Source organism: Catharus ustulatus, chromosome 7 (assembly GCF_009819885.2).
Source record: "Catharus ustulatus isolate bCatUst1 chromosome 7, bCatUst1.pri.v2, whole genome shotgun sequence".
NCBI lineage: Eukaryota > Metazoa > Chordata > Aves > Passeriformes > Turdidae > Catharus > Catharus ustulatus.
In genome coordinates, this window is record NC_046227.1 from 2,170,127 (window position 1) to 2,195,785 (window position 25,659).

Here is a 25,659-nt window from a genome sequence, read left to right on the forward strand (position 1 = left end):
CATCACAAGCTACCGCCCGCTTTGCTCCCCTCCTCGCCTCCCGAAAACACGAGATAATTGGGAAAGGGAGCAAAAGGTGAGGACGGTGCTCCTCTCAGATGTCCGAATGTCAAAGCGACGCTGGCACAGAGCTGGCGGCAACAAAGGGCGGCGGGGATCGATGCGGCTGCCGGGGAGGCAGCGGGATGAGAGGTTGTTTCCTTGGAAAAGTGATGCCCGAGCCGGCGGAGCAGCAGTGCCACCGCCTGGAGCCCTTCTCCAAGATGCTGTGCCGCGGAAGAATCCCACAGCGAGCACGGACACACCTTAGTTTTGTTTTTCCACAGTCAAAATCTCCCCCGGAGCACGGGGACTCCGTGGCAAAGGGATCGCGATTTACACCATTCTTCCTTTTTTTACCCCGCGAAAGTGTGGAGAGCACACGGATTTTGCACCGAGGTGGTGCAGCTCTTGAGCACGGCTTGGGAAAACTCCTGGGAAAGGGGGGAAACTCCTGGGAAAACTCCCAAAATGGTTTGGGGGATGATTTTTAGGGCGGTGCTGGAGGTGGAAGATGGTGGGAAGCGCTGGGGTTCAAAGAATACGGGGCAGAGGATAATGGTGGAAAGCAAATCCGTTGTATCACAAAGCAAAGTCTTGCAGCGAATGAGCCCCTCGGGTTGATTTTACCCTAAAAATAGGAATTTACATCTGCGCCCCCTGTGATTACACAGATTTGGAGACAATCTTGCCATTTCCCATCACCTCCTATGCCTCAAACTGGGCTGCAAACACGTCCAACCCCACTCCAAGCCATAACTAAAGCTCCTGAGCCTAATTCTGGGGAAATTCTGGGCAGGGCTGGGGGTCCTGGTGGTGGTTGGAATCTCACTGGGGTTGGGGAGCCACGGAAAGGCCACGGCCGAGGGGTGGTTCCACCTCCAAAATAGCACCAGGGCGGCTAAATGCAATTTTGGGGTGTTTTTTACAGGACAGAAGCACAGATACAGGTGCTGAATATATATTGAATATTTACTGGGTGTATATTGGAGCCGTGCCAGGGGAGGTTTAGGCTGGGTGTCGGGAAAAGGGCGAGCTCTCAACAGGCTCCCCAGGGAATGGTGACCAGAGCTCCAGGAGCGTTTGGACAGCGCTCTCAGGGATGCACAGCGGGGATTGTTGGGGTGCCGGGGTTTGGGCTGGATCCTTGTGGGTCAGCTCAGGATATTCCATCATCCTATGACCTCTCTCCAGCAGGGGATTTCACAGAGAACAAAGACAAAAAACCCTAGCTAAACCGGGTAAAACTACTTTTACAACCCACCAGAAACAGGGACAGAACTGGAAAAGCACTTCCTGTCCCTTAAGAATATCCATTATGGACATGTAATGTGCAGTAAGGGATGGAGGGCGCCCCTCTCACGCATCCCGTAACATGCGACAAACACGGAGAGAAAAACCGAGCCTGCCTCTCCGCACTGCACGCCAAGCACACTCAGTTCTTTTTATGACGCGGAAACTTTGCTTATTACGCAGAAAACAGAGGGATTTGAAGGGGGCTTAATCATCGCCACCCTCAACAAGCGCGCACCGCCCCCAGCCCCTCACGGGCCGTGGCCACGCCCCCGCCTCTGGCCACGCCCCCCGCGGGTCTCCAGGAGCACAGAGAGGCTGCCTTGGCCACGCCCCCCGCGGTCCTCCAGGAGCACAGAGAGGCGGCCTTGGCCACGCCCCCCGCGGTCCTCCAGGAGCACAGAGAGGCTGCCTTGGCCACGCCCCCCGCGGTCCTCCAGGAGCACAGAGAGGCGGGCGGAAAGTGCTGGAGAGGGGCGGGCCGGGGCGGAAGTGACGTCAGAGCGCGGGCGCCTGATGCGGGCGGGCGGCGCTGGGAGGGGAAGATGCCGGTGGCGGTGATGGCCGAGAGCTCCGTGAGCTTCAGGCGGCTCCTGGAGCAGTGCGAGACGCAGGAGCTGGAGGTGCCGCGGGGCGGGAGGGATGTGTGTGTATGCCTGTGAGGTGGGGAGGGTGCGTGGGCCTGTGTGTGAGCGGGGGAGGGGTCACTGTTTAACTTGCCCCTTGGGCTCGCTGGAAAGCCCTTCAGAAACTCGCAGCCTGCAGATAAATGGGTATTTCCGTGTAATTATTCGCGTCGTCTCAGAGGGAGTGTGAGGGGAGTAGTTTGTGTGCTTCCGTCTTTTTCGTGGCTGAGAAAATGAAAATATTGGTCAGGGAAGTGGAGCCCTGAGTAATTCCCTTGGGGAATTACCCTTAGATCGCGTTTTATTGTGACAACTTTCACTGGAATCTCCCTCTGTGCTGTTTTATGTTCTGTTGTCCCTTGATAAAAGGCCTGAAGCCTTATTGGAAATCTTTGTTGCTTTCAAGTTACTGCAGGCTTTCAGAATTTTACACCTTTTTTTTAATCACTCATTTTTTTTCTCCTTGTGAGATTTTTGGGCTCTGCTCAAGTGTGGCAGGGGCCGAAGTTGAGCTTGGGGTTTTTGGGAGGGGCAGAGAGGCTTTGCTGTGGTGGAGTGGCCTGAGCTGAAGTTCAGCTGAAGGTAAAAAGTAAAAAAGGTTAAAAAAGGAGTGATTTAATTTCACTTTCAACAGACACCACTCTCATGAGCGTAAGAAAAGAGTAATGGAAGATGTAGCCTTACTTTATTCCCCCCCAAAAATTGCACAGGTCTGTTATGTGATGCAAAAAAAAAAAAAAAAATCAGTCATCTTGGAGTGTTCAGTTAACATGAAACTTGGTTTCCTGCTGCATTTTATGTCAGACCTCTCTTTAAAATCTGTAACCCAAGAATCTGTGTTTGTTTCAGGCCCCTGGAGGAATTGCCACACCCCTCGTTTATGGCCAGCTGCTGGCTCTGTACCTGTTGCACAATGACATGTAAGTGGCTTGTCCCAACCTGTGACATTGGGTTTGTCACCAGCACGTTGGGAATGGGCTGTGTGATTAATAAAAATGCTATGTTTACAAAGAAATGATAATAATATTCCTGGGGACTGAGTCTCTTTCATCCCTTGATCTGACAGGAAAACTATTCTCCTTTCCTTGCTTTTCCCTACCCTTTTGAACTGTAGGATAATTTGGGAATAAAGTTCCTTAAGTGGTGAAACTGCTCCTCTGGGAAGTGTTAAACATTTCAGTGTTTTGTTTTGTAGCTGTTCAGGGCTGCATTTGTTTTGGGTTGGATTTGGGGCTGTTCCTCGTGTTTAAATTCCAGCAGGATAACTGTGGACTGTCCATGTTAAAAATGAGGGATGCTGTTGGCTTGAAGGAAATCTGCAGGAAGCAGAGATCCCAGGAGTTTGGTCTGGTGGGTTATTCCATGTTCCTGTGTGGACTTGATGCACTGAACTTGGGGTTTTAGGGGAGGAGTTGCTTTCCCAAACTGGTGTTAAATGAGGCAATTAATGAACTGCTTGTTGTGTTACAACAGTCCAGTGGTGTCTGCTGGAGAGCAGCTCTGTTTTCCCACTTCAGTATCCAATATTCCTTCCTAGAAAGAGTATCTTTAAAGCACTGAGAATGTTCATTACAGCATCTGAACAAACCTTGTGGCGTCTCTTTGCAGCATTTGGTGACTGGGAAGTATTTTTGACTTTTTTGGTGTTTGTTTTTCTTAAGGAATAATGCACGCTATCTCTGGAAAAGAATCCCTCCTGCTATCAAATCTGTAAGTACTGGGCCAAATTTAACCTAGAAACGTGCTGGTTTTGTTGTGTTCAGCAATGTTCTCTGGAAATCTGGGGGTGGAAATGGATTTATACATCTGGTCAACGTAGAGGATTTTCTTCGGGATTAACACTGGGGGTTTTTTTTTTGGTTACAACAGGCAAATGCTGAACTTGGTGCAGTTTGGTCAGTGGGACAAAGAATCTGGCAGAGGGATTTCCCAGGAATCTACACAGCAATCAGTGCACATCAGTGGTCTGAGACTATCCAGCCAATCATGGAAGCACTCAGAGGTACAAGCCGAGCTTGTGTGGGAAGCAGGGAATTGCCTGGAATTATTTATGTCTGCTCCAACACAAACAGACTAGTTGTTACTTGCAGAAAATCAGAAGTGGTCAGGAAAACTGTTGCAAAGTTTTTGTAGGTTTTGCTAAAAGGATTTTAGTTTCTGTATATTTGACACTGGAATTTCATAAACCACCTGCATGTGGTTTGACCATTAATTACCCAGTCTTATCAGACTTCCAACCAGTGATTCAGGGAACTTGGCCTGGCATTTCAGAACCTTGTAGGACTTATGAGAAGGTTTTTCTGTTAAATGTTTTCTATCCTGTGTAATGGTAATATGCAAATTCTTGCTCCTAGAGGGCAGTGCAGACTGCAATAACAAATTCTCCATAGCTTGAAAAACAGCTGCTTTTTGGATGCCATTAATTGTTAACTGATTGCTGGCATATTGGAAACAGAGAATGCCATCAGATGCAGAGTTCCCTGAAGTGTTTCATGTGCTGGTGCTGCATTTGGAGGTTCAGTGTGGGCTCTGAGGGGGTTTGTCCTGGCTGCTGACTGATCTGTGGGAAGGGAGGGGGAATCCTGAAGTGCTCACTTGAAGGCTGGTAGTGATTTTCCAAAGGTGATAGAGTTGAGGAAATGTTCTCAGATTTCCCAGCTCTGGAGATGAGTCTCTTATGTCCTGTGTTCCTCTCTCCCTAGATGCAACCAGGAGACGAGCCTTTGGACTGGTCTCCCAGGCTTACACATCAATAGTTGCAGATGATTTTGCAGCCTTTGTTGGCCTTCCTGTAGAAGAAGCTGTGAAAGGTACTTGGTATTATTCCCTGAGTAGTTTTTATACTGATGATGAGCTCAGAGGGCTCCAAGTGATGATCAATAAAAATATATCTGCAAATGCTGAGGCTGTTAAGTGATTGGGCAGTGATTAGAGAAGAAAAAATCCTGCTTCTGGATAATGGTTTGATTTTTAAAAACATTATATCTGCTGTTAATTATCACTGTTAATTCTCCCCCTCAGTTTCTTACAAATGCCCAAATGCCTTTCCAGGTGTGCTAGAACAGGGCTGGCAAGCAGACTTTGCAACTCGCATGGTGATGCCGAAAAAGCCAGGTAGGTGGAGCTGTTACTTCAGGAACCACTCAGCCCTTTCTAGGAATTAGGTGCTAAGTTTTTAATTACAGCTTCACAAAGGATTCTGTTAGATAGTTTTTGGACACTCATGCTCCTCATAAACATAGGGCATATTAAAAAAACGTGAGGAAGTACAAAGTAGTGAGTTTGGTTTGGACTTACAAGTAGTTTGGATTAAGCTACATCCTCACATGGATTTGTTTAAACAACAGCAGACAGGATGTGTTGTGATTGCTCCCTCTCCTCCTCTGCTGCTGACCCTGCCTCTGTGGAACATAAACTGGATGACCTCAAATGACATGTCTTAACCTAACAAAGATGAATAAAAAATAGGCCATATTGAACCTGAGATTTTTTTTTCCTTCAGGGATTTAGTGAATCTTTCTGTTCTGAGGAGCTGCAGCAGTTAGTATAATTTCCTTTGCTTTAAATTTAAAATCAAAATTAAAATCTTTTCATCACTTGCATAGTGTTGATAACAGAATGTCTGTTCCTGCAAAGCTTGCTCTGCAGAAATACTTGGCTTTTTTCATTTTCTGTTTTTCAAAGCTGTATTTGTGGCTGGCTAAGGCAAAAATAAATATTAACCTATGAAAGCAGAATGAAACAACTGCTCTTAAACAGCTCTATACTGCTCTGGCAGACAGAGCCAAGTTACAGCATATCCCAAAGGCCAAGATCTGTTAGACTAAGAAATGACAGTGTTTGTATGGGCAGAGGTTTTGGGTGTTCAGAGCCCATAATAAACAGGTGCCAGGTGTTGAAATTTACCCCTAAGGGGCACAAAGCCAACCAGAGCCCTGAGATTTTATAGATGATCAGGAGGGGATTTTATGAACTGGTTGCAAAATATGCAGAGCTTTAAAAAACTGGGAGTTACTTACATGTTTTGGTTTTTTTTTTTCCAAAAGTGAGTGCAAGAACTATTAGTCAGGCAAAAGAAAGAGGCTCTTTTGAAGCAGCTAAGCCTTGGGTATTCTGCTTTATAGTTATAAAGTCAAGTGTGATGAGTAAACAGGTATAATTTTAATTAGCTTTTGATCCATGTTTTTTTGCATAGAACTGTTTAAAACTGTTCCACTGGGCTAATTTTGTATGTTTTTCTCCAGGTGTGCTGGAAGCTTCCTTTAACAGATTTATTCCTTCATCAGGTATTTTTCTTTCTGTATAATGGGTTTAGCTAAACTTGTATAAACAGTGTCACCAGCACCACTGAGGGGGAATTGAGTCCTAGAGAAATGAATGTTCTCACTGGCTCCTCCAAAGTAAAAAAACAGCAACCCACCCCAATCAGGTGCTATGTAAATGTGCTTTTCCCTCTGACTTCTCACTCCCTCCTGTTTGAAGCAGTGCCTGAGATTCCTGGGGTTCCCACTTCCATAGCAGGGCTCCTGTGTGTTCTGTTGGTCTGATCACCCACTAGATCTGTGTGTTTCTTTGCCGTTCTTCAGATTGGCAGCTTGCAAGGAAAGGAGCAACCAGAGAGCTCCAGGAGCTTTTTTCTCAAGGCAGAATAGTCAGCCCTCATTACTCAGACTCCAGTGTGTGCAAAGAAACTCTGGAGGCTGCTAACAAGTGGAACTTGTTGCAGTAGTTTTTGTGGTTAGTAACTCTTGGAATGGTGCAGATAACAGGAATTATGTCAGCTGGAGCTGTGTAGGGAGTAGATACAGTTAAGATCTGCCCCCAGAAGGCTGTTGAAAGTCAGATGCATTTAATTTTTTTTCCCTTACTTTTGTGATGGGTGGTACTGCTGATGGATTTTCATTAATGATCCATTTGTTTTATCTTTACAGAACCTGTTCCGGTCCCACCAATTCCCAACGAACAGCAGTTGGCCAGATTGACTGACTATGTGGCTTTCCTGGAAAACTGATGACGCTGCTCCTGTGTTCAGAACAACTTGGGAATCCTGTGTACTGACAGTTTTAGATCTATGATTTATTTTATTTCAGTATCTGTTAAATGTTGCAGCATCCCCCACTCAAAAGTGTGAAGCATCAGCCCCACTCCTGTTTTGCCAAAGCCCAGCTAGCAGTGAAACAATCCTTTAACTCCTGCAATATTTATTCAGTAGGTACACAAGCATACACAGCAGTATTACATAGTAAATTTTTTTTAATTGACTCAAAGCAGAACTTTTTTCAAGTGTGTTAGAAATGGAGAAGAAACAATTCTCTGGTGAGTACTGCAGTGCTTAGCACAGATCTATTGCATGTTGAACTAGAGGACGGAGAGTGGAAGACTGCCCAACCTGTATGTAGAGAGAAAATATTTTGATGAAAGAAAACAATTCTGCAGTAACTCCCTTGCAAATATTTTTGTGGCATATTTATAATTGATTTCTGTTTTCCTCTTCTTTCTGGATTGTTTAATCTTTTTGTTCTGATGTGAGAAATTTCACATCAGGCATATTTCTAGGAGAATAATTGATTAACAAAGACAAATCTACAATTTGAGGAAGTATTTTGTATTTTGACTTTTGGAAGGTTTTATTTGAGTGACATAGGATGCCAGATGTTTTCCTGGGTAACCCTACACCTTGAGACCTGTCACATCTTGCTCCATTTCAGTACACTGGGCCAGGATCTGCAAGAAATAACAATTCTTACCTGTCTTTAAGCCTTCTGGGTTACTTTTGCAGTGACTGGAGAGGAATGTCAAGGTTAGAGTAGGAGCAGAGCCCAATTGGGAGAGGGCTGATGCATTGTGCTGGAGTGTCAGTTTGAAGACTAATTCTCTGTCAGAGCAGTGCTCTGTTAATCTTTGAGCTGAGAGTGGATTTTGGAAGCAAACATGAATTCTCTTGCCATTTGTGTTACATTGGTGAAAAGGCTATGGAGAAAGAGTGGTGCTTTAAAGGGCAGTGCATGTCTCCATTTACTTCTCTCCACTTTCTGAAATCCTATCCAGAGGTTCCATGGAAGCCGGCAAGAGTGCCCTTGTGTTGTGATTGTTTTTCCGGTGTGCACTGCCTACTGTACATTCTCTTGGTGAGGGGGTGTTAGCAGGGAGGAATTACAAACTGTGCTCTGCCTTGAGAGTTCCCTTGATATGTAAACACTTTTCCAAAACTGTTATTTATTTGATACTCGCCTAAGACTTGGATTGCTAAATTTATCTTCAGTGATATTAAAGAACATGTTTACACTGACCTTGTGCACTTGACTTTTTAAATTTTCTGCAGAATAAAGGTCTGGTTTTGTTAGTTTTTTAATTCTTAATGGCCTAATTTGGATAGGGCTATATTTTATGCCTCAACAGCTTTGTGTGCAACAATTGTATGGTGTTGTATTAAAAAAAAAACCTGGTACTTCTTTGGTGTAAGGTATTTGAACAGCTGAGTGAAGATTCCCCTCCTGTGATTGTATTGTGCATGTCAGCACTTGTTGGTAGTACACAACTCTGCTTGGAGAAGTTAAACTAAGACATAATTAAAGGATTGTTATGTACTTAATGAATGGTAATAGGAGAGGAGCAATGTGGACACTGGCAGTCTGTCTCAAATCTATGTCAAATACAGTAAGTTTGATCCTGTCCTAACAAGTTGATAACTTTGTGATTTGTGGTCTGCTGTAAAATTCAAGCTGTCTTTTGGCTTTGGGTGAGGCATTAACTCATAACTTCCCTCTAGTGCTGTGCCATACTTTCTGCCTTGTGCTACTTTGGAATCCAAGATATTTCACATGGATTTCATCCTTATTGCCCTCATCCTGGTTTTTGGTTCACTAATACCTGTCTTCAGATGAGCAGCTTTGTGCTATCCAGAGCCCTACCTTGGGAAACATTGTGTGAAATATTTCCCAAAGTGGCATCTTCAGGCATTTGAATCCTTACCTGGTTTGCACTAACCATGTGCTTTCAGCTGAACAAAGAGGAAGTATTTTTTTCTGTTTTAATTGAAGCAATTGGTGTGGGATTTGGAGTTCTTCCAAGTATAGTGCTGAGTGGCAGGACCTTTGAGTTAAGAAACCATGAAGAATTCAGTTGGGAACAGAGATTCGAGAAGGGTTTGGAAAAAAGGAACTCAATTTTAGTTTCAGTTTCCTATTTCATCTTCATTCCACATGTAATGGAACATGGTTTCTTGGCATTTATTGTCTTCTTCTATATGGGTCAGCAGTGCTTATTTACCCACACAGTTCCAGTCTCTGTAGGGAAAGCTGCTTGACCTCCAAGGTGATTAAAACAGGAGAAAAGGGGTGGGGAAGCAGAAGAGTTGAATATCCCTTCCTGCAGAAGAATCCACATGGAAACCTGTGGGCTTTAATAACAAATCCTGACAGACTTTGCATATCTCATCAGAGCTGCAAGTAATGCAGTGAAGAAAATGAAACAGAATGTGCATGTACAAAAAAAGCGTCAACAACCCCTGCAGGAGAACAGTTTGGCTGTTGCTGCAAATCTGTTTCAGCCTGGGGTATATGCAAAAAAACCTGTGTAAGACAGTAGGGGACATCTGGAAGAAGTTCTTGGGTGAGTGGTTGGTTCTCCTTGTTGTCCTACCCTGCAGGAGCTGGCTGGACCAACCCAGACACCATGTTGGCATGTTCTAGGAAGGACTGTCTGGGCTGGCTGGCTTGGCAAAAAAAAAAACCCCAAACAATCCCAAACAAGCCCAAAAGACAAGCTTTTCTCTTTAGTGTCAATTTTTTGTAATTGACTCTCAGTGGACCATGTGAAGGCAAATGAGTTGCTGTTTTGAGATGGGAAGCAGATTTCCAAATAATTTGTGTTCTTGGGTCTTGACAGTTGACTTGGGAGTTGAGCAATGGGAAGTAATGTGCATTATTTGTTTCCTGAATTTAGGGATATTAAATGCCAGGTTCTTCTGTGCCTTCACAGCAAAGAACCTCAGGTTTGGGATGCCCAGGCAGTGTGGCACAACTGGGTGTAAATAAAGTCAGAGAACAGGTTAAGCTTTAAGAATCAAGATGCTCCCAATAAATTCCAAGGCAAAGAATGTGGATACTTCTCTCTTGAATGTGTTCTCATCTAATCAAAGTAGAAGACTGGGAAGGAAGGGAGAGTTTTAGCAGTAGAAGTCCGATTTGGTTTTGCCGTGAGAGTTTTATCGCTTTGTCTTTTCAAGTAACATTGAGCCTGTGTCAGGTAGCACATACCAGCTCTGAGAGCTGTCCTGAGCTTTACAAAGTGAGGATGATGATGCTAATACACTGCTTTCCTATGCTAATTGGCATCTGTGTTTAGACTGAGTTTATGAATTAACATCTGGGACTTAAGTACCACAGACAAGGAAACTCTCACTCCGTAAGTCAAACCTGCTGCAAAACAATGGGAGCTATATTCAAGCATTTTACTGGGTTCCAAGTTGTGTGTGTTGCACTGCAGCTGATGCAAGGCAAATGAAGTACTCAGTCTGCCTTGCCCTTTAAAGAGTTAATACTTGGAAACAACTGACTCCTTTAGTATTTATACTTTTAAAAATTAGTTGGCTGCGTAAGTATTAATTGGTCCCAGGTATTTAATGCTTAATGCTGTTTCTGTGGTAAATCACTACCACAGAATGTTGGCCTTCGAGCCCACAAAATGGGTCAGCAGTGCTGAAAAAGTAGCAGATGCTGAGTAAAAGTAGGGACTCCTGTGGCTGAGGTTCAGGGGTGGAGAGAAGCTCCTTGCTGTGAGGAGATGGCCCAGTTCACAAGCTCAGGCTTTGCTGCTAGAAGATCCTGCTTTGCTCTTGCTGGAGGCCATTCTCTACCAATGCATGGCCCTCCATTGTTCCAGGATCAAGTCTGATGGACCTGCAACCACGTCTGTCCCATGTCCAACCTGACCGCAGCAAAGGGCATGACATGTCAGCTTCCAGCACTTGTCTTGGCTGCTCCTTCACAATGCTGCGCCACAATCAGAGACAAAGAACAACTTTTCCTCCCAGAGTTATCCCTATCCTCTGCACTTCCCCATGTCTCTGCCTTGATGTTCACTGAGGAAATTCTCTTTTTTGTGGCCTGCCATTGCCAAGCTCAGAAGGGACACAATTGTGTTTGGACATGAGCTGCCACTGCCACACACAGCAACTGGAGCATAGAATGTTAGGCTGGGCAGAGTCTTTATTTCCAGAATACAGGACCGTCAGAAAAGCACAAGGAAACACGACAATGTCCATACAATCTGATCATCCTGTGAAACTCAGCAGCTGATTGTTCTGGTGCTCCTGCCAATTCCTTCCATTAGAAATAACATTCCAGGAAGAAGCAATATCATCTGACAGATGCCAAGAGTTGCCAGCACTTGTTCCAGGTGCTCCTGCTAACAGCCCCTGTAGGAAGGAGCACAGCCCCCAGTGCACGTGGCCTTTGGCTGCCTCTGGCACAGAAGCCCCTCGGGGCACAGGTCTCTGGGGCAGGAGCCGGGCACCAGCGCTGCCAGGGCTCGGGGGGTGTCAGCTCTGCTTGGGCAGGGACTCTGCCACACCTGCTGATTTCAGTGCTCGCTGGGCCCCAGGGGTCAGAGCAGCATTCGTGCCCTGGCCCACACGTTCCTTGTCTGTGTCCCAGATGCAGGTTTAGGATGGCCACCAGCCAGGACGTGTCCCAAGGAGGCCGAGGCAACTTCTGTGCAAGGCCCCGTGCCCTTCCCGCTGCGGCTGCGTCGGCAGCCCTGGGGGCTCCTTCTGCTGCCCTGAGCCTGCAGAGCAGGGCAGCATTTGCTGATGGCTTGAGCTGTTGCTAAAGATCCTGTTGGGCTGTCTGAGACACTTGGGGTGAGGAATTCCTTCCAACCAGGGCCACTTTGGGTGGGCTGGGGACAGCCGCAGGGCAGGTGGCAGTGTGTGCAAGGGCCCTTTGTGACACGGTGCAGCATGGTCACTGTCACATGGAACGGTGTCAAAAGGAGCCTTTGTGACGTGTGGTGACATAGGAGCTGGAGGTGACAGGGCCACGCCACAGTGCTCGGAGCACGCGACGGGACAGGACGCGCCAGAGCGGTGCTGTGAGGAGCCCCCGCACAGCGCGCTCGTTCGTCTCTGACCCGGAGCTTTTCCGAGGCGTTATTCCTGCAGGTGACCTCGAGGCCAGACCACAGGGCTTGGTGACCCGTGGCCTACCCGAGGCTTCTGTTTTGCAGGTGCCCTTTAAGACTTGTTGACTTGGAGCTCTGCTGAAGCATCTGTCTGAAGGTGCCTTCAAGGCCAGCCTGTGGCATGGCAGGCAAATTCCTCAACCTCTTCAAAATCTTCAGAAGGAAAAAAAAGAAAGAGGTTGAAGCAGCCCCAGCTAAACAGCCTGAAGAACCACAGCCATTCCAGCCAATGCAGGATGGTGAGTGGCAGAGCTGGGCCACGGGGCTGATGGCTACTGCCATCTTGGGCCCCTCCCTGCCCATCCCATCCCCTGTGGACATAGCCACTGACAGGACAGAAGAGGGGCCAGACAGACACCCCACAGCCCCGTGCTCCATCCCCTGGGTTATCCCAAAGCTGTCCCTGCCTGGGCAGGCCTGTGCTCTCCGGCCTCTCCCGCAGCCCCTCAGCTCTGGCTGCGCTCGCTCTTTGCCAGGTGCTGCCATGGACCCAACACAAGAGCAGGAACCCACCGGTGCCCGCTTCCGCAGAACACTGAAGGTACCTGCAGCCATCCCCACCTGGGCTGGGCCTGCTGTCACTGCTCAGTCCAGCACAGCGCTTGGATCTCTCCATGGAACTTGCCTCTCTTCCATGTCCTTTGTCTCCTGCAGATGTTCCGGAAGTTTGTGCCCATTCGACGTAGAAAGACCAGCACAACAGCAACAGAGGGCACAGCTGAGCCGGACTCCAGGCTGAGCGAGCTCCAGGCAGAGCCTGATGTCAGCCCAGATTTGCCTGAGTGCTCAGAAGACTCTGACACTGCACGGAATGATGACAGGATGAAGGCTGACATGGCAGTGACTGAGCTCTCAGATGACTCTGACGTTGCAATGAATTATGACACAGTGAAGGCTCTTCTCATGGGAATGACTGAGGACATGACCATCATGAACACTGACACCAGAATGTCTCAGGGCATCACAAATACTGACACCACTCCCACTCCCACTCCCACTGTAATTCATGCTCCCACTACTGATTTTTTTGAGGACAGAGGTTTTTATTCTCAGCAGCAGGTAAGCAGCCTGGGGCCAGGGCTGCAGGGCTCCAGGATCCTGTGGCCCCTGAAGCCTCAGCCACTGGGCTCCCTCAGACTTTGAAGCCATTACAGTACGGTGGGAAGGGAAGCTGGGAAGTTGCTCCCTTGGACAGCGCTCCAAGTTTTCCACATGCCTCCCGCAGGTACCAGCCATGGTGAAAAGCATTCACCAGAGACTGATGTCCCATGTCACTGTGGATACCAGGCTGCAAATTGTGATTCTGAGGCTGGCTGAAGAATACCCTGCTGATGTGGTGTTGACCCTCCTGCACTGTGCCCCAACGTGTGACAGGTACAGGGCCCACGTGCCTTGAGAGCTCAGCAGCCTTTAGGGCCCATCACCCTGTACAGCCTGTCCAATGGGGTCTGCCAGACAGGCTGAGAGGTCCAGGGCCCTCAGGCCCCTCTGTTTCCAGAGCCTGCTGCCATGTTCCTTCCTGTCCTCAGGGCACCGGGGCTCTGTCCCCTGGGCCCCACAGCTGCACAGGGCATGGTACTGTGACTGAGACCCCCCTGACACAGAGCTCTGATCCCACAGAGCTGCCACAATGATGTGGAGAACCATAGGCTCGTCAAGATCAACAGTGGAGAAGGTGCTGCCAACACTGCTCTGTGTGATGGAGGATTGGCCTCTGCACAGCACGTGCACCTCTGATGGGAACAACAAAGATGTGTTTGCCCTGGCTGTGAGTTTCTGAACTGGCCTCTGCTCGCTCCCCGGTCACCTCTCCAGCAGCTCTCCATCCTCTCTGTGCCTCAGGCGCTGGGCTGAACCCTGGGCTAGGGACAGGCTCAGGGGGCTGCTCCCCTGCATCTCCCCTCGCGCCCTGCCCCATGGACACCTCGGCACTGAGCGCTGTCTCGGGCTGCTTCTTTTGCAGGCAACTGTGGTGCTGTGGGTGATTGTCCAGGTGCCAGAGTGCCACGAGGCCATGATCCTTTATTCCTCCCGCTTGTTTGTGGCTCTGCTCTTCCATGTTGTCATCACCACAGAGCTGATGCCACCAGAGGAAATTGTTAAATTCTGGAGAGCGTGCCGGGAGGAACATCGCCTTCTCAGCAAGCCCAACAGGTGCCAGTCCTCCAGTCCTTCCCATGGCCTTATGGCCAGTGCTGCCAGTCTGACCCTGCCTTTGCTCTGCACACAGGTTTGCAGTGCAAGCCATGAAGGCTCTGCTCTGCCGAATGCAGTGTGAGGGTGTGGTGATGGCCATGGAGCGCAAGCGTGGCTGGGACACGCTGCTCTGTGCTGACACCCAGCACTATGCCGTGGGTCTGCTGGCCAGGTGAGACCCCCATTTCCCCTCTGCCCCCAACATTTCTGCTCGGTGTCCTGGCTGCCCCACACAGTCCCTGTGGTCATGGGTGACAGGGCCTTGTCACTGAGGGATAGCCAAGCAGACTGGAAAAGGCTGGGAGAAGAGGTGCCTAGAAGGGACAGCCTCCCAAAGTGCCCACATTGCCTCTAGGGATGGTGGGGAAAGACTGGATCTCTGTGAGTCAGTCCTGGGAGAGTATTGCCCCCACTGCCCCCAGCTCAGGCTCTTGCTGCCTTTTTCCCCCACCAGGGAGATGCGCCATGTGTTGATCCCTTTGTGTTCACGCATTGCACTCCACCTGCTCCGGCTGCTCAGCACACAGGAGCCATGCTGGGATCTGCCCTTCCTGGCATTCATTGTGGAGGTGATTATGATGGCCAGTGCTGCACTGCTGAGCTGCCTCCCAGCTCTCTGTCCTCTTGTAGCTGCAGCTGCCTGGGACGGTGCCTGTGTCCTGTGCTGCTGCCTGGGCCCAGCCCTGTGCGGTTCTGGGCTCCTGTGGGCCAGGTCCCCTGTCACTGCCCTGTGCCTTTCAGGTCCTGGAGTGCCTGGACTTGACAACATATGGTTGCAGTGTCCTGAAGATCCTGTCAAGGTACCTGCAGGGCAAGTCCAACGAGAGGCGTCGCCTGGCACTCAGAGGCCTTGTGGTGCTCAGCGAGGATCCCTCGATGGTGAGAAGGGGGCAGTGGCTGGAGCTGCATTTGGGAATGCAGCTCCTTGGGCTGGCTGGGCCTCAGGAGCTGAGGCAGATGCTCCCATTTCTCCTGCCTCACCTCCCTGAGTTCTTCGGGACAGGTCTTTGGCCTCTGGGCCCTGTGGCAGCAGGGTGGGGTTGCAGTGCCAGGGCAGTGTTGGTGCTGCAGCCCTTCATGGCTTCCCAGCACAGCCTTGCCTTCCTCACAGGCCAGAAGAATGTGCAGTCTGTCTCAAATCCTCCTGGAGCTGCTGGGTGATGCAGATGGACGGGTGGTTGGCATGACCCTCTGTGTGTTCATGAATATGCTCTGGAACGAAGACATCCTGGTATCCAGCACCACTGCCCCGAAGCTGGCTGAGGCACTCCTGGAGCTCTTTGACCACGTAAGTTTCTTTATCCCACACAACAGGTATTGGGTGCTTCCCAGAAACTTTGCGTCCACTGTATTTTCAGGTGTTTGCCTTGGTGGGCCTTGAGCAGTCGGTGCTTAGTTCTTTTCCTTTCCTCCAGGACAACAGCCATGTGCAGCTGATCTCCATTCACCTCTTCTGCAAGGTGATGGAATTGGTAGTGGATGAGGGAAAGGAGTCCCTGAAGACAATTGTGAATAAGAGCCTGGCCCCACTTTTAATCTACTGTCATGATGAGAACCAGCACCTGGCAAAGGTGAGGATTTGTGTGATGCTGGTGGATTTCTGGGAGGGGACTCTGCTGCCTCCTGCTCTGGTTCCTGGCGGGCTGCAGCCCCCTCCAGGCCTTGGCACAGGAGCACGGGTCCTGGGCTGTGGGGCCATCTCTGCATCTCTGCTGCTCTCCAGGCCTCTCGGGAAACGCTGCATTGTGCGGCGAAATTCCTAAAGACAAGGGATCTTGAAAAACTGCTGAAGGAAGAGGAGTTGTGGAAGTTTGCCGAGTGCCTGGTAAGGACGGCCTGGAAACGCCAGGCTCAGCCTGGAGCAGCCCCCTGAGCGCGGTGCTCACTGTGTGCACTTGGCAGCTGTGGCCCTGGCCAGCGCTGCATGCAGAGGCCGCACGGGCTCTTCTCCAAGGCCGGGTATGGGCAGCACCTGGCAAAGGGCCAGAGCCCGCCCTGACCCTTCCTTGCCACCGCTCTCTGCAGCTGGCTGAGGACAGGAGCCGAGCAGCCGAGCACCTGTGCCAGGCCCTGCCGTACCTGCGGAGCCCACAGGAGTCCCTGAGAGCAGCAGCCATCAGGTTCATCGGTGAGCTTGGGTGCCACAGCTCGGCCCCAGCCCCGCCTGCTGCCCCGGCAGTGCCGTCCGGGCACGGCACCGCGGAGCCCCGGCTGCCCTCGGGGCTGCTGCCGACCTCTCGCAGCCATGCCCGTGGGTGCCAGAATGGGGCTCGGGCCTGGGCTGAGCCCTGCCGGGCCAGGAGGGCGAGTGGCCACAGGGCTGGCAGCACCACGGGCAGGGAGCTGTGCCACTGGGGCTGTGACAGGCTCTGTGTTCGCAGGGCTCGCCGGGCAGAGCTTGAGGGGCAAGAAGGAAAAGCTCCAGGTGCTCATTGAGGGTGAGTGAAGGCAGCGGGCTGTCAGTGGGGGCTGGCAGAAGGCTCTGCAATCCCTGCCCCGGCTTCCAAGAGCTCTTCTACCTGTGCGGACGGTGGCAGCGTGGGCAGAACATACAGAGATTTCAGGGATGCGTGGGGGATTTGTGGCCAGCAGCTTCGGGCTGATCCCCTTGCTCCCTGCTCCTTCCTGGCCATGGCTAGAGCGGGTTAGGATCACCCTGGTACAGGGGTCTCCTCGGATCCCCGTAGATCCAGGCTGTGTCCGTGGTTCTGTCCAGAGCGAAGACACCATCCCATCAGGCTCTAAGCTGAAAAATTAAGTCCAGTTTCCCCACAGAGGTGAAGAATTAGAGTCATCTTCAGGATCCCATGAACCAGTGTCCCAAGAACACACCAGGGGACAGTGAAGACACCAGGAGACATCACCTCTCTGTGCTGCTGGAGCTCCAGGGAGACCTGATGATTGGAACAGTTCTTGTGGCTTCAGCCCTCTCCCTGCTTGTGCATAGCTCTCTCCCTTCAGCCTTCAGACACTGCCCATCCCTTTTTTTCCCCTCTACTCTCTCTCCTTTTGGACAGCTCCCTCCCTCCAGCCCTCAGACCCTTCCCATCCAGCCCTCAGACCCTGCCCATCCTCTTTTTCCCCCTCCAGCTCATCCCTTTGCTTCGCCTTATATCAATAAACAGTTTGGCTTCTTCACTTTGCCTGCATCTCTATGGAGCTCAAGCAGCGCGAATCCGGAGCCCTGGGACACACAGGCCCCTCCTGCTGTTCTCTTCCGTGTTTTAGAAAAGCCACTGCACCTGAGTGTGCTCTGAATCCAGCTGGGAGGGATTCCATGGCAAGCATCCACAGAGGGCAAAGGAGCTTGGAATGCTGGAAGGTTTCAAGAACAGCTTCCTGAAAGCACAACAGTGCTCCATCCCTGCACAGGGTCAGGAAGAGGGCAGAATCAGAGACCACCAGGGCTTCACAGAGAGCTTTGGGTGTGCCAAAGAGCACATGAAGCAGCAGCACAGTACCCGAGACTCAGACACATGACCATGGCAGTGTCCGGAGTGCTGTCAGGCAGCGCCAGGATCCTGGGTGCAGTTCTGGTCCCCACAAGTGAGGAATCACAGTCCCTGCCTCAGACCCAGTCAGAAAGCCAAGCAGGGGAGAGCAGAGGGAGGGCACCCTTCCAGTCTCTCATGGGCATGGCTGCAAAACCAGCCCCTGCTTCTTTGGGAAAGGAACAGAGCAACTGGGTGTCAGGAACAAGGTGACTGCTCGGGGGCTGCTTATGACCTCTGGCACTCAATTCCTCAGGGCTTCCCACTGCCCTGGCCCCTCAGGTGTCTCCTGTCCCCTTGTAGCCTTCTGGCACCCACTTCCTCACACATCCCCCTCGTCCCTTCCCACTGCCCTTTCCCATCAGGGCCTCCACAGCCCCTCATCCCTTCATGGCCTCCCAGCACATCGTCACTTCAGGGTCTCCCGCAGCCTGGCCAACCTGCCCAGCAGCAGCACTGCAGCCTCACAGGAGCTGCAGAGGAGCCTGAGCAAGAGGCTCCACGGAGCCCTCAGCGATCCAGCCAGCAACACCCGGGCAGGAGGACACCGATGGCGCTTCCTGGCTGGGACAGGGGTCGTGGCCATCTCCAGGCACCGGTCTCGCATGGATCCCCACAGCTGCAGCCACTGCCCACCCACTGTGCCGCCAGCACAAAGGCTCCAGCAGAGCCGCCAAAGACCAAGAGGCTTCTGGCCATTTTCCCTGTAACACTGCACATGTGGGCAGCTTGCTGAGCACAAGCACCCTTCTCCCCCTCTTCCCTGATGGCCTGCAGACCCTGGGTAACAAAAGAAAGATCCTGGGAGTCTGTCTATTCTAACACATTCTATATTTCTATACTAGAGCAAAACATAAAGAGGAAATGAACAGTCTTGATGAAAAACAAAATCCCACTGCCTCAGGTGGCCCCAGCAGACAGAGCCTCCCAGATCAGCTCAACGCAGATCTCAGGCAGCGCTGCCAGCTGAGATCCGACAGCCGAGGTCGTGTCCTCCATGCCCGGCGCAGCTGATCTCGCAGCCTCTGCAACCTAGAGATTCGAGGCTGTTCTACTGCCCTCAGGATGCGCCAGGTTTCAATTGCCAGGCTTCCGTCGGCAAGGCTGCTGTCCTCTGCCATGTCTTCAAGGGCTGGAGGAGAGACATACAGAGCCACGGTCAGATCCAACATCTGCGGGGATCCGAGGAGATCCCCGTGCCAGGGTGATCCCAGCCCGCTCTAGCCATGGCCAGCAGGGAGCAGGGACCAAGGGAATCAGCCCAAAGCTGCTGGCCACAAATCCCCCACGTGTCCCTGGTATCTCTGTGTGTTCTGCCCACTCTGCTGCTGTCTGCACAGGGAGCAGAGCCCTCAGCAGCCGTGGCAGGGATTGCAGCTCCTCCTGCCAGCCCCCGCTGCCCTCACTCACCCTGATTGAGCACCTGGAGCTTTTTCTTCTTCCCCTTCAGGTACCGCCCGGCCATCCCTGCGAACACAGAGCCTGTCACAGCCCCAGTGGCACAGCTCCCTGCCCGCGGTGCTGCCACCCCTGTGCCCACTCGTCCTCCTGGCCCGGCAGGGCTCAGCCCGGGCCCTTGCTGCATGCTGACACCCCAGGGCACGGCTGCGAGAGATCAGCAGCAGCCCCGAGGGCAGCCGGGGCTCCGCGGTGCCGTGCCCGGACGGCACTGCCGGGGCAGCAGGCGGGGCTGGGGCCGAGCTGTGGCGGTGCGGAGAGGGAGCCCGAGCTCACCGATGAACTTGATGGCTGCTGCTCGCAGGGACTCCTGTGGGCTCCGCAGGTATGGCAGGGCCTGGCGCAGGTGCTCGGCTGCTCGGCTCCTGTCCTTGGCCAGCTGCAGAGAGCGGTGGCAAGGAAGGGTCAGGGCGGGCTCCGGCCCTTTGCCAGGCACTGCCTGTGCCCGACCCTGGAGAAGAGCCCGAGCGGCCCTTGCGTGCAGCGCTGGCCAGGGCCACAGCTGTCGAGCGCACACAGTGAGCACTGCGCTCGGGGGCTGCTCCAGGCTGAGCCCGGCGCTTCCAGGGCATCCTTACCAGGCTCTCGGCAAACTTCCACGGCTCCTCTTGCTTCAGCAGTTTCGTGAGATTCTTTCTCTTCAGGAATTTCGCCGCACAATGCAGCGTTTCCCAAGAGGCCTGGAGAGCAGCAGAGCAGCAGAGATGGCCCCACAGCCCAGGACACAGGACCTGTATCCCTGTCCCATGGCCTGGAGGAGGCTGCAGCCTGCCAGGCACCAGAGCAGCAGGCAGCAGAGTCCCCTGCCATGGGGGACACCCGCAGCCCACGAGTCCTCACCTCTGCCACATCTGGGTTCTCATCATAGCAGTGGATGAAGAGTGGGGGCAAGCTCTTCCGCACGTGTTTCTTCAGGGCCTTCTTTCCTTTTTCCAGTGGAAGAGTCACCAATGCTTGGTAGAATAATATGGATACCAGCTGCACCTGGCTATTAGCCTGTATGAAAGAAAGGAAAAAGGAAGTCAGCATTGGCTGCCCTGGTCTCAGCTTTTGGCTGTGGCTGGGGGCACAGAGCCTTACGTGGTGAAAGAGTGGCAGAACCGCGTCAGCCAGCTGCAGGGTCATGGCCCTGGGTATCACTGTGTCATTTTCCAACACTATAAAGCTGAGTACCATGACTGACATCCTGACGATCTCTCCATCTGTGTCCCGCAGCAGCTCCACAAGACTTTCAGTCAGGCTCAACATTTTCTTGCTCTGTGCAGAACACAAGTGTGTGAAAGGCCACCCTGCTGCCTCAGGCCCCAGAGGCCAAAGGCCTGTCCTGTAGCACTCGGGCAGCAGAACTGGGAGGCAGGAGAGGTGGGAGGAGCTGCCCCAGCACCCAAAGACCAGACAAGCCAAGGAACAGCTTTCCCCTGTGCAGCTTCAGCCACTGTCCCCTTCTCACCATCGTGGGATCATCAGTGAGCTCAAGAAGAGCCCTTAGTGCCAGGTAACGCCTCTCCCTGCACTCGCTCCGCAGGTGCCATGACAAGATTTGTAGGACTCTGTTACCACTGCTTTCACTCAAGGCCTGGTACTTCAGGACCTGAAAGGCACAGGGCAGTGACAGGGGACATGGCCAGCAGGAGCCCAGAACCGCACAGGGCTGGGCCCAGACAGCAGCACAGGACACAGGCACCATCCCAGGCAGCCGTGGCTATGAGAGGGCAGAGAGCTGGGAGGCAGCTCAGCGAGGCAGCGCTGGCCATCAGGCTCACCTCCACAAGGAATGCCAGGGCAGGCAGATCCCAGCGTCGCTCCTGTGTGCTGAGAATCCGAAGAAGGTAGAGAAAGATCCGGGAACTCAAGGGTGGAGAGACACAGGACATCTCCCTGGCAGGAGTAAAAGTAACCAAGATTATGAGCCAAGGCGACAAACCTCTCCCAGGACTGGCCCCTAGAGGTCTGGTCTTTGCCCAGCAACCTTCAAGGGGGCCTGGACCACTTGGGAGGCAGCTCCTTTTAAGCACCCTCCTCTCCTAGACTTTTCCACTCTGCTTGGCCATCTCTTGGTGACAAGGCCCTCTGGCCCACAACCACAGGGACTGTGTGAGGCTCCCCAGCCATAGGGCACAAATGTCAGGGGCAGAGGGGAGAGGGGGGGCTCACCTGGCCAGCAGACCCAGGGCATAGTGGTGAGTGTCAACACAGAGCAGCATGTCCCAGCCGTGCTTCTGTTCCATTGCCATCACCACACTCTCATACTGCTTTTGGATGAGCAGGGCCTTCAGGGTCTCCACTGCAAACCTGTGTGGAGAATAAAGCTCAGGTCACGCTGGGAGCACTGGCTCCTGCCCTGGGGACATGGCAGGGACAGAAGGACTGGAATGGAGAACCTGTTGGGGCTGGCAGTAAGGCCATGTTCTTCCTGGCATCCCTTCCAGAGTTTATCGACCTCCTCTGGTGTATCCAGAGTGCTGAAGAACACTTGGAAGAGCAGATGGACAAATAGGCGGGGGAAAAACATCATCACCGTATGTGGGACACAGGGCATCTGGAGGATCTTCCACATCACCACAGTTGCCTGCAAAGGACAAAGCACCCTGAGACAGCGCTCAGTGCCGAGGTGTCCCTGTGGCAGGGCCCGAGTGAGGCAGAGAAAGGTCAGGGGAGACGCAGGGGGAGCACCGGGCCTGGTGCCCCTGAAGCTGCCCCTAGGCCAGGATTCAGCCCAGCACCTGAGGCAGGGAGATGCAGTGGGGGAAGGAGGGTGGAGAGCTGCTACAGAGGCGGCCTTGGGGAGGGCAAAGGCCAGTTCCAGAAACTCACAGCCAGGGCAAAGACACCCGTTCTGTCCCCATCAGAGGTGCACGTGCTGTGCTCTGGCCAGCTCCCCAGCACATTGAGGAGTCTCAGCCGTGCCGGTTTCGCAGTCCTGGGCAAGCACAAGATCGTCTTCCACATGATCATTGCAGCTCTGTGGGGTGAGAGCTCTGTCTCAGGGTGGTCTCAGACACAGAACTGTGGTCTGGGCAGCAGCGGGAGGACCTGAGCTGGCTGCCAGCTCTGCCTCTGCCCACTGCCCCTCGCCAGGCAGCCCAGCCCTGTGGGGCAGGGAGGGAGCATGGCAGCAGGCTCGGGGACTGACATGCCAGGGCTGGGAAAAGGAGCAGCCAGAGGGCCCTGGAAGTCTCTGTTGGTCAGACACCTGGAACAGGCTGCAGAGGGTTATGGGCTGGTGAGCCCTGAGCCCTCTGGGCAGGTGGGCCTCATACCTGTCACACGATGGGGCCACACGCAGGAGAGTCATCACCACATTTGTGGGCTGTGCCTCAGTGAGATTCAGCAGGGTCCTGTCCAGCCTGTGCTCAGCAGACTCATTGGCCAGGAGCCACTGGTGGATGTACCTCACCATGGCAGGCACCTGAGGAAGGCACGGGGAGACTTGGAAAGCTACCAGAGGCAATAATGTCCCCAGCTTCCCCAGAGAGGTGCTTCCCTTCCCACCACACTGAGATGGCCTCAAAGGCTTACAGGGCCCAGCAGGTCGCAGTGGCTTGGGAGGCCAAGCAATTGCTGGGAGGATCAAAGCCTGGCCCCAGGCTGCTTACATGCTTTGGACTGGGCAAACCGTCTTCTACAAGCATATCCAGCAAGGCAGCACATGTCTTGGTTTTGAAGATGTGTGGGTAAGGTCTGACCCCAGTGCCCATGCTGTTTCCCTCGTTCCGAATTCTCTTAATGAATTGGCAAATGAGCTGTAGGAGAAGGGCAGGAAGAGAGAGATGTTCCATGGACTGTTCCAAGCGCTGTGCTGGGATGAGCAGTGGCAGCAGACCCAGCCCAGGTGGGGATGGCTGCAGGTACCCGTGCTGTTCTGCGGAAGCGGCCACCGGTGGGTTCCTGCTCTTGTGTCCAGTCCATGGCTGCACCTGGCAAAGAGCGAGCACAGCCAGAGCTGAGGGGCTGCAGGAGAGACTGGAGAACACAGGCCAGCCCAGGCAGGGACAGCCCTGGGATACCCCAGGGAATGGAGCACAGGGCTATGGGGTGTGTGCCCAGCCCCTCTTCTGTCCCTGGCCATATCCCGATGGGATGGAATGAGATGGGATGTGATGCCATAGGATGGCATGGGATGGCATGGGATGGGATGGGGCCAAGCTGGATGCAGGCACCAGCCCTGAGGCCCAGCTCTGTCACTCACCCTCCTGTGCTCGCTGGAACAACACCACTTCTTCAGTCTCCTGTGCTGAAGCACCTCCAAGACGTTTTTCCTCCCCCTTCCCCCAGGTCACCTTGGGCACTCTTGGGGGTCTCTGCTCCATGTCAGTGACTGGAAGGATGGATACTTGCAGGAGAGATGCCTTGGAATAGCTCTGAGTCAGCAAGTCCTGCAGTCGAGCCTGGAAGGCACCTGCACGACTAAACTCCTTGGAAGACTACAGGACAGCAGGTCCTGCAATCTGGTCTCGAGGGCTGGTGCCACAAGGATGGGAGACTCCTCCTCAACAATTGTGGTCAGCAAATCCCTCAGTCTGGTCTTGAGGTCACCTGCAGGAATAACACCTCAGAAAAGCTCCGGTTCAGACACGAACGAGTGAGCTGTGCGGGGGCTCCTCACAGCACCGCTCTGGCGCGTCCTGTCCCGTGGCGTGCTCTGAGCACTGTGGCGTGGCCGTGTCACCGCCAGCTCCTATGTCACCACATGTCACAAAGGCTCCTTTGACACCCTGTCCTGTTCCATGCCATGGTGACCATGGTGCACCTTGTCACAAAGGGCCCCTGCTCACACTGCCAGCTGCCCTGGGGACACCCTCAGCCCACCCAAAGTGCCCTGGTTGGAAGGAATCCCTTGGCCCAAATGTCTAAGACAGACCAACAGGAATGTTAGGAATGGCTCAAACGATCAGCAAACGGTGCCCTGCTCTGTGGGCTCTGGGCATTTAGGAATCCTCAATTCAGGAAAGCTTTCCTTCCCAATTTCTAAACTCCAAAAGCTTCCAAAAAGTTGCAAACTTCCCAACTTCACCGGCATGGCCTAGAATGGAATGTGAGATTTGCAAGTTTGCTTCCCATCTCAAAGCAGCAACTCATTTGCCTTCAAGTCATCCCTTGAGAGTCACTTTACAAAATAACACTACACAGAGGCAAAAAAAGATCATTCTTTGGTTTTCTAACAGTATTCAAGGATGACCAGATACCATCCGATTTCTGTGAAGGAATAAAAACTCGCAAGGAACAAAAGTCCACTCAGTGTTCCAAAATCAACTCAAACAAATGAGTAGATTTTAAAATGGCTAATCCTTCTCCTGGTACAGATATCTAAGTGGCTTATAAATTACATCTGTCCCCTCTTCTTCCCTGCGGGAAAATCAGGACCACTAACAGGAAAAATCACAGCTATTCCTTCTGTCCTCCATAATCAAACCTGTGCCAAACCACAGATGCTGCTTTCAAGCTCACTCCAGTTCCAGCCTGGACCTCTCACCTTCCAGACACCTCCTTCCCCAAGATGCCCCCCAACACCAACCCCCCTGAACAGCTGCACAGAAGCCCCCAACAGCCGGCCAGGACCCCCAGCTGTCCCCATCCCTCTGCAGAGCTTTCCCAGCCTCCAGCAGACCCCCTTGTTCCTTGAAGGAATCCCTCTCCTCAAGGAACTAAGACAGCCCACCACCACTGTTCCTAAAGATCAGCTCAAGCCATCAGCAAACGCTGCCCTGCTCTGCAGGCTCAGGGCAGCAGAAGGAGCCCCCAGGGCTGCCGACGCAGCCGCAGTGGGAAGGGCACGGGGCCTTGCACAGAAGCTGCCTCGGCCTCCTTGGGACACGTCCCGGCTGGTGGCCATCCTAAACCCGTGGTTGGGACACAGACAAGGAACGTGTGGGCCAGGGCACGAATGCTGCTCTGACCCCTGGGGCCCAGCGAGCACTGAAATCAGCAGGTGTGGCAGAGTCCCTGCCCAAGCAGAGCTGACACCCCCCGAGCCCTGGCAGCACTGGTGCCCGGCTCCTGCCCCAGAGACCTGTGCCCCGAGGGAATTCTGTGCCAGAGGGAGCCAAAGCCCACGTACACTGGGGGCTGTGCTCCTTCCTACAGGGGCTGATGGCAGGAGCACCTGGAACAACTGCTGGCAACTCTTCGTCTCTGTCAGATGATGTTGCTCCTTCCTGGAATTAATATTTTCACGGACTGGATTGCAAGTATCTCACAAACACCATCAGTAGCTGAGTTTCCCAGGACAACTAGATTGTGCACAGATACTGTTATGCTTCCTTGTGCTTTTTTGTCTCTGTTGCATTCTGGAAATAAAGACTCTGCCCAGCCTGACATTCTATGCTCCAGTTGCTGTGTGTGGCAGTGGCAGCTCATGTCCAAACACAACTGTG

General features: G+C 52.6%; 1 protein-coding gene across 1 annotated transcript; it reads left to right on the forward strand.

Moving 5' to 3' along the window:
- The first annotated feature begins 1,825 nt into the window (after positions 1–1,825).
- On the forward strand, positions 1,826–8,247 carry COPS8 (COP9 signalosome subunit 8). The gene is made up of 8 exons (XM_033065265.2): positions 1,826–1,955; positions 2,808–2,878; positions 3,620–3,668; positions 3,828–3,960; positions 4,661–4,768; positions 5,010–5,072; positions 6,203–6,244; positions 6,890–8,247. The coding sequence occupies exons 1-8, from the start codon at positions 1,878–1,880 to the stop codon at positions 6,967–6,969; spliced, it is 624 nt and encodes a 207-aa protein (XP_032921156.1). The 5' UTR covers positions 1,826–1,877; the 3' UTR covers positions 6,970–8,247.
- Positions 8,248–25,659: the final 17,412 nt, after the last annotated feature.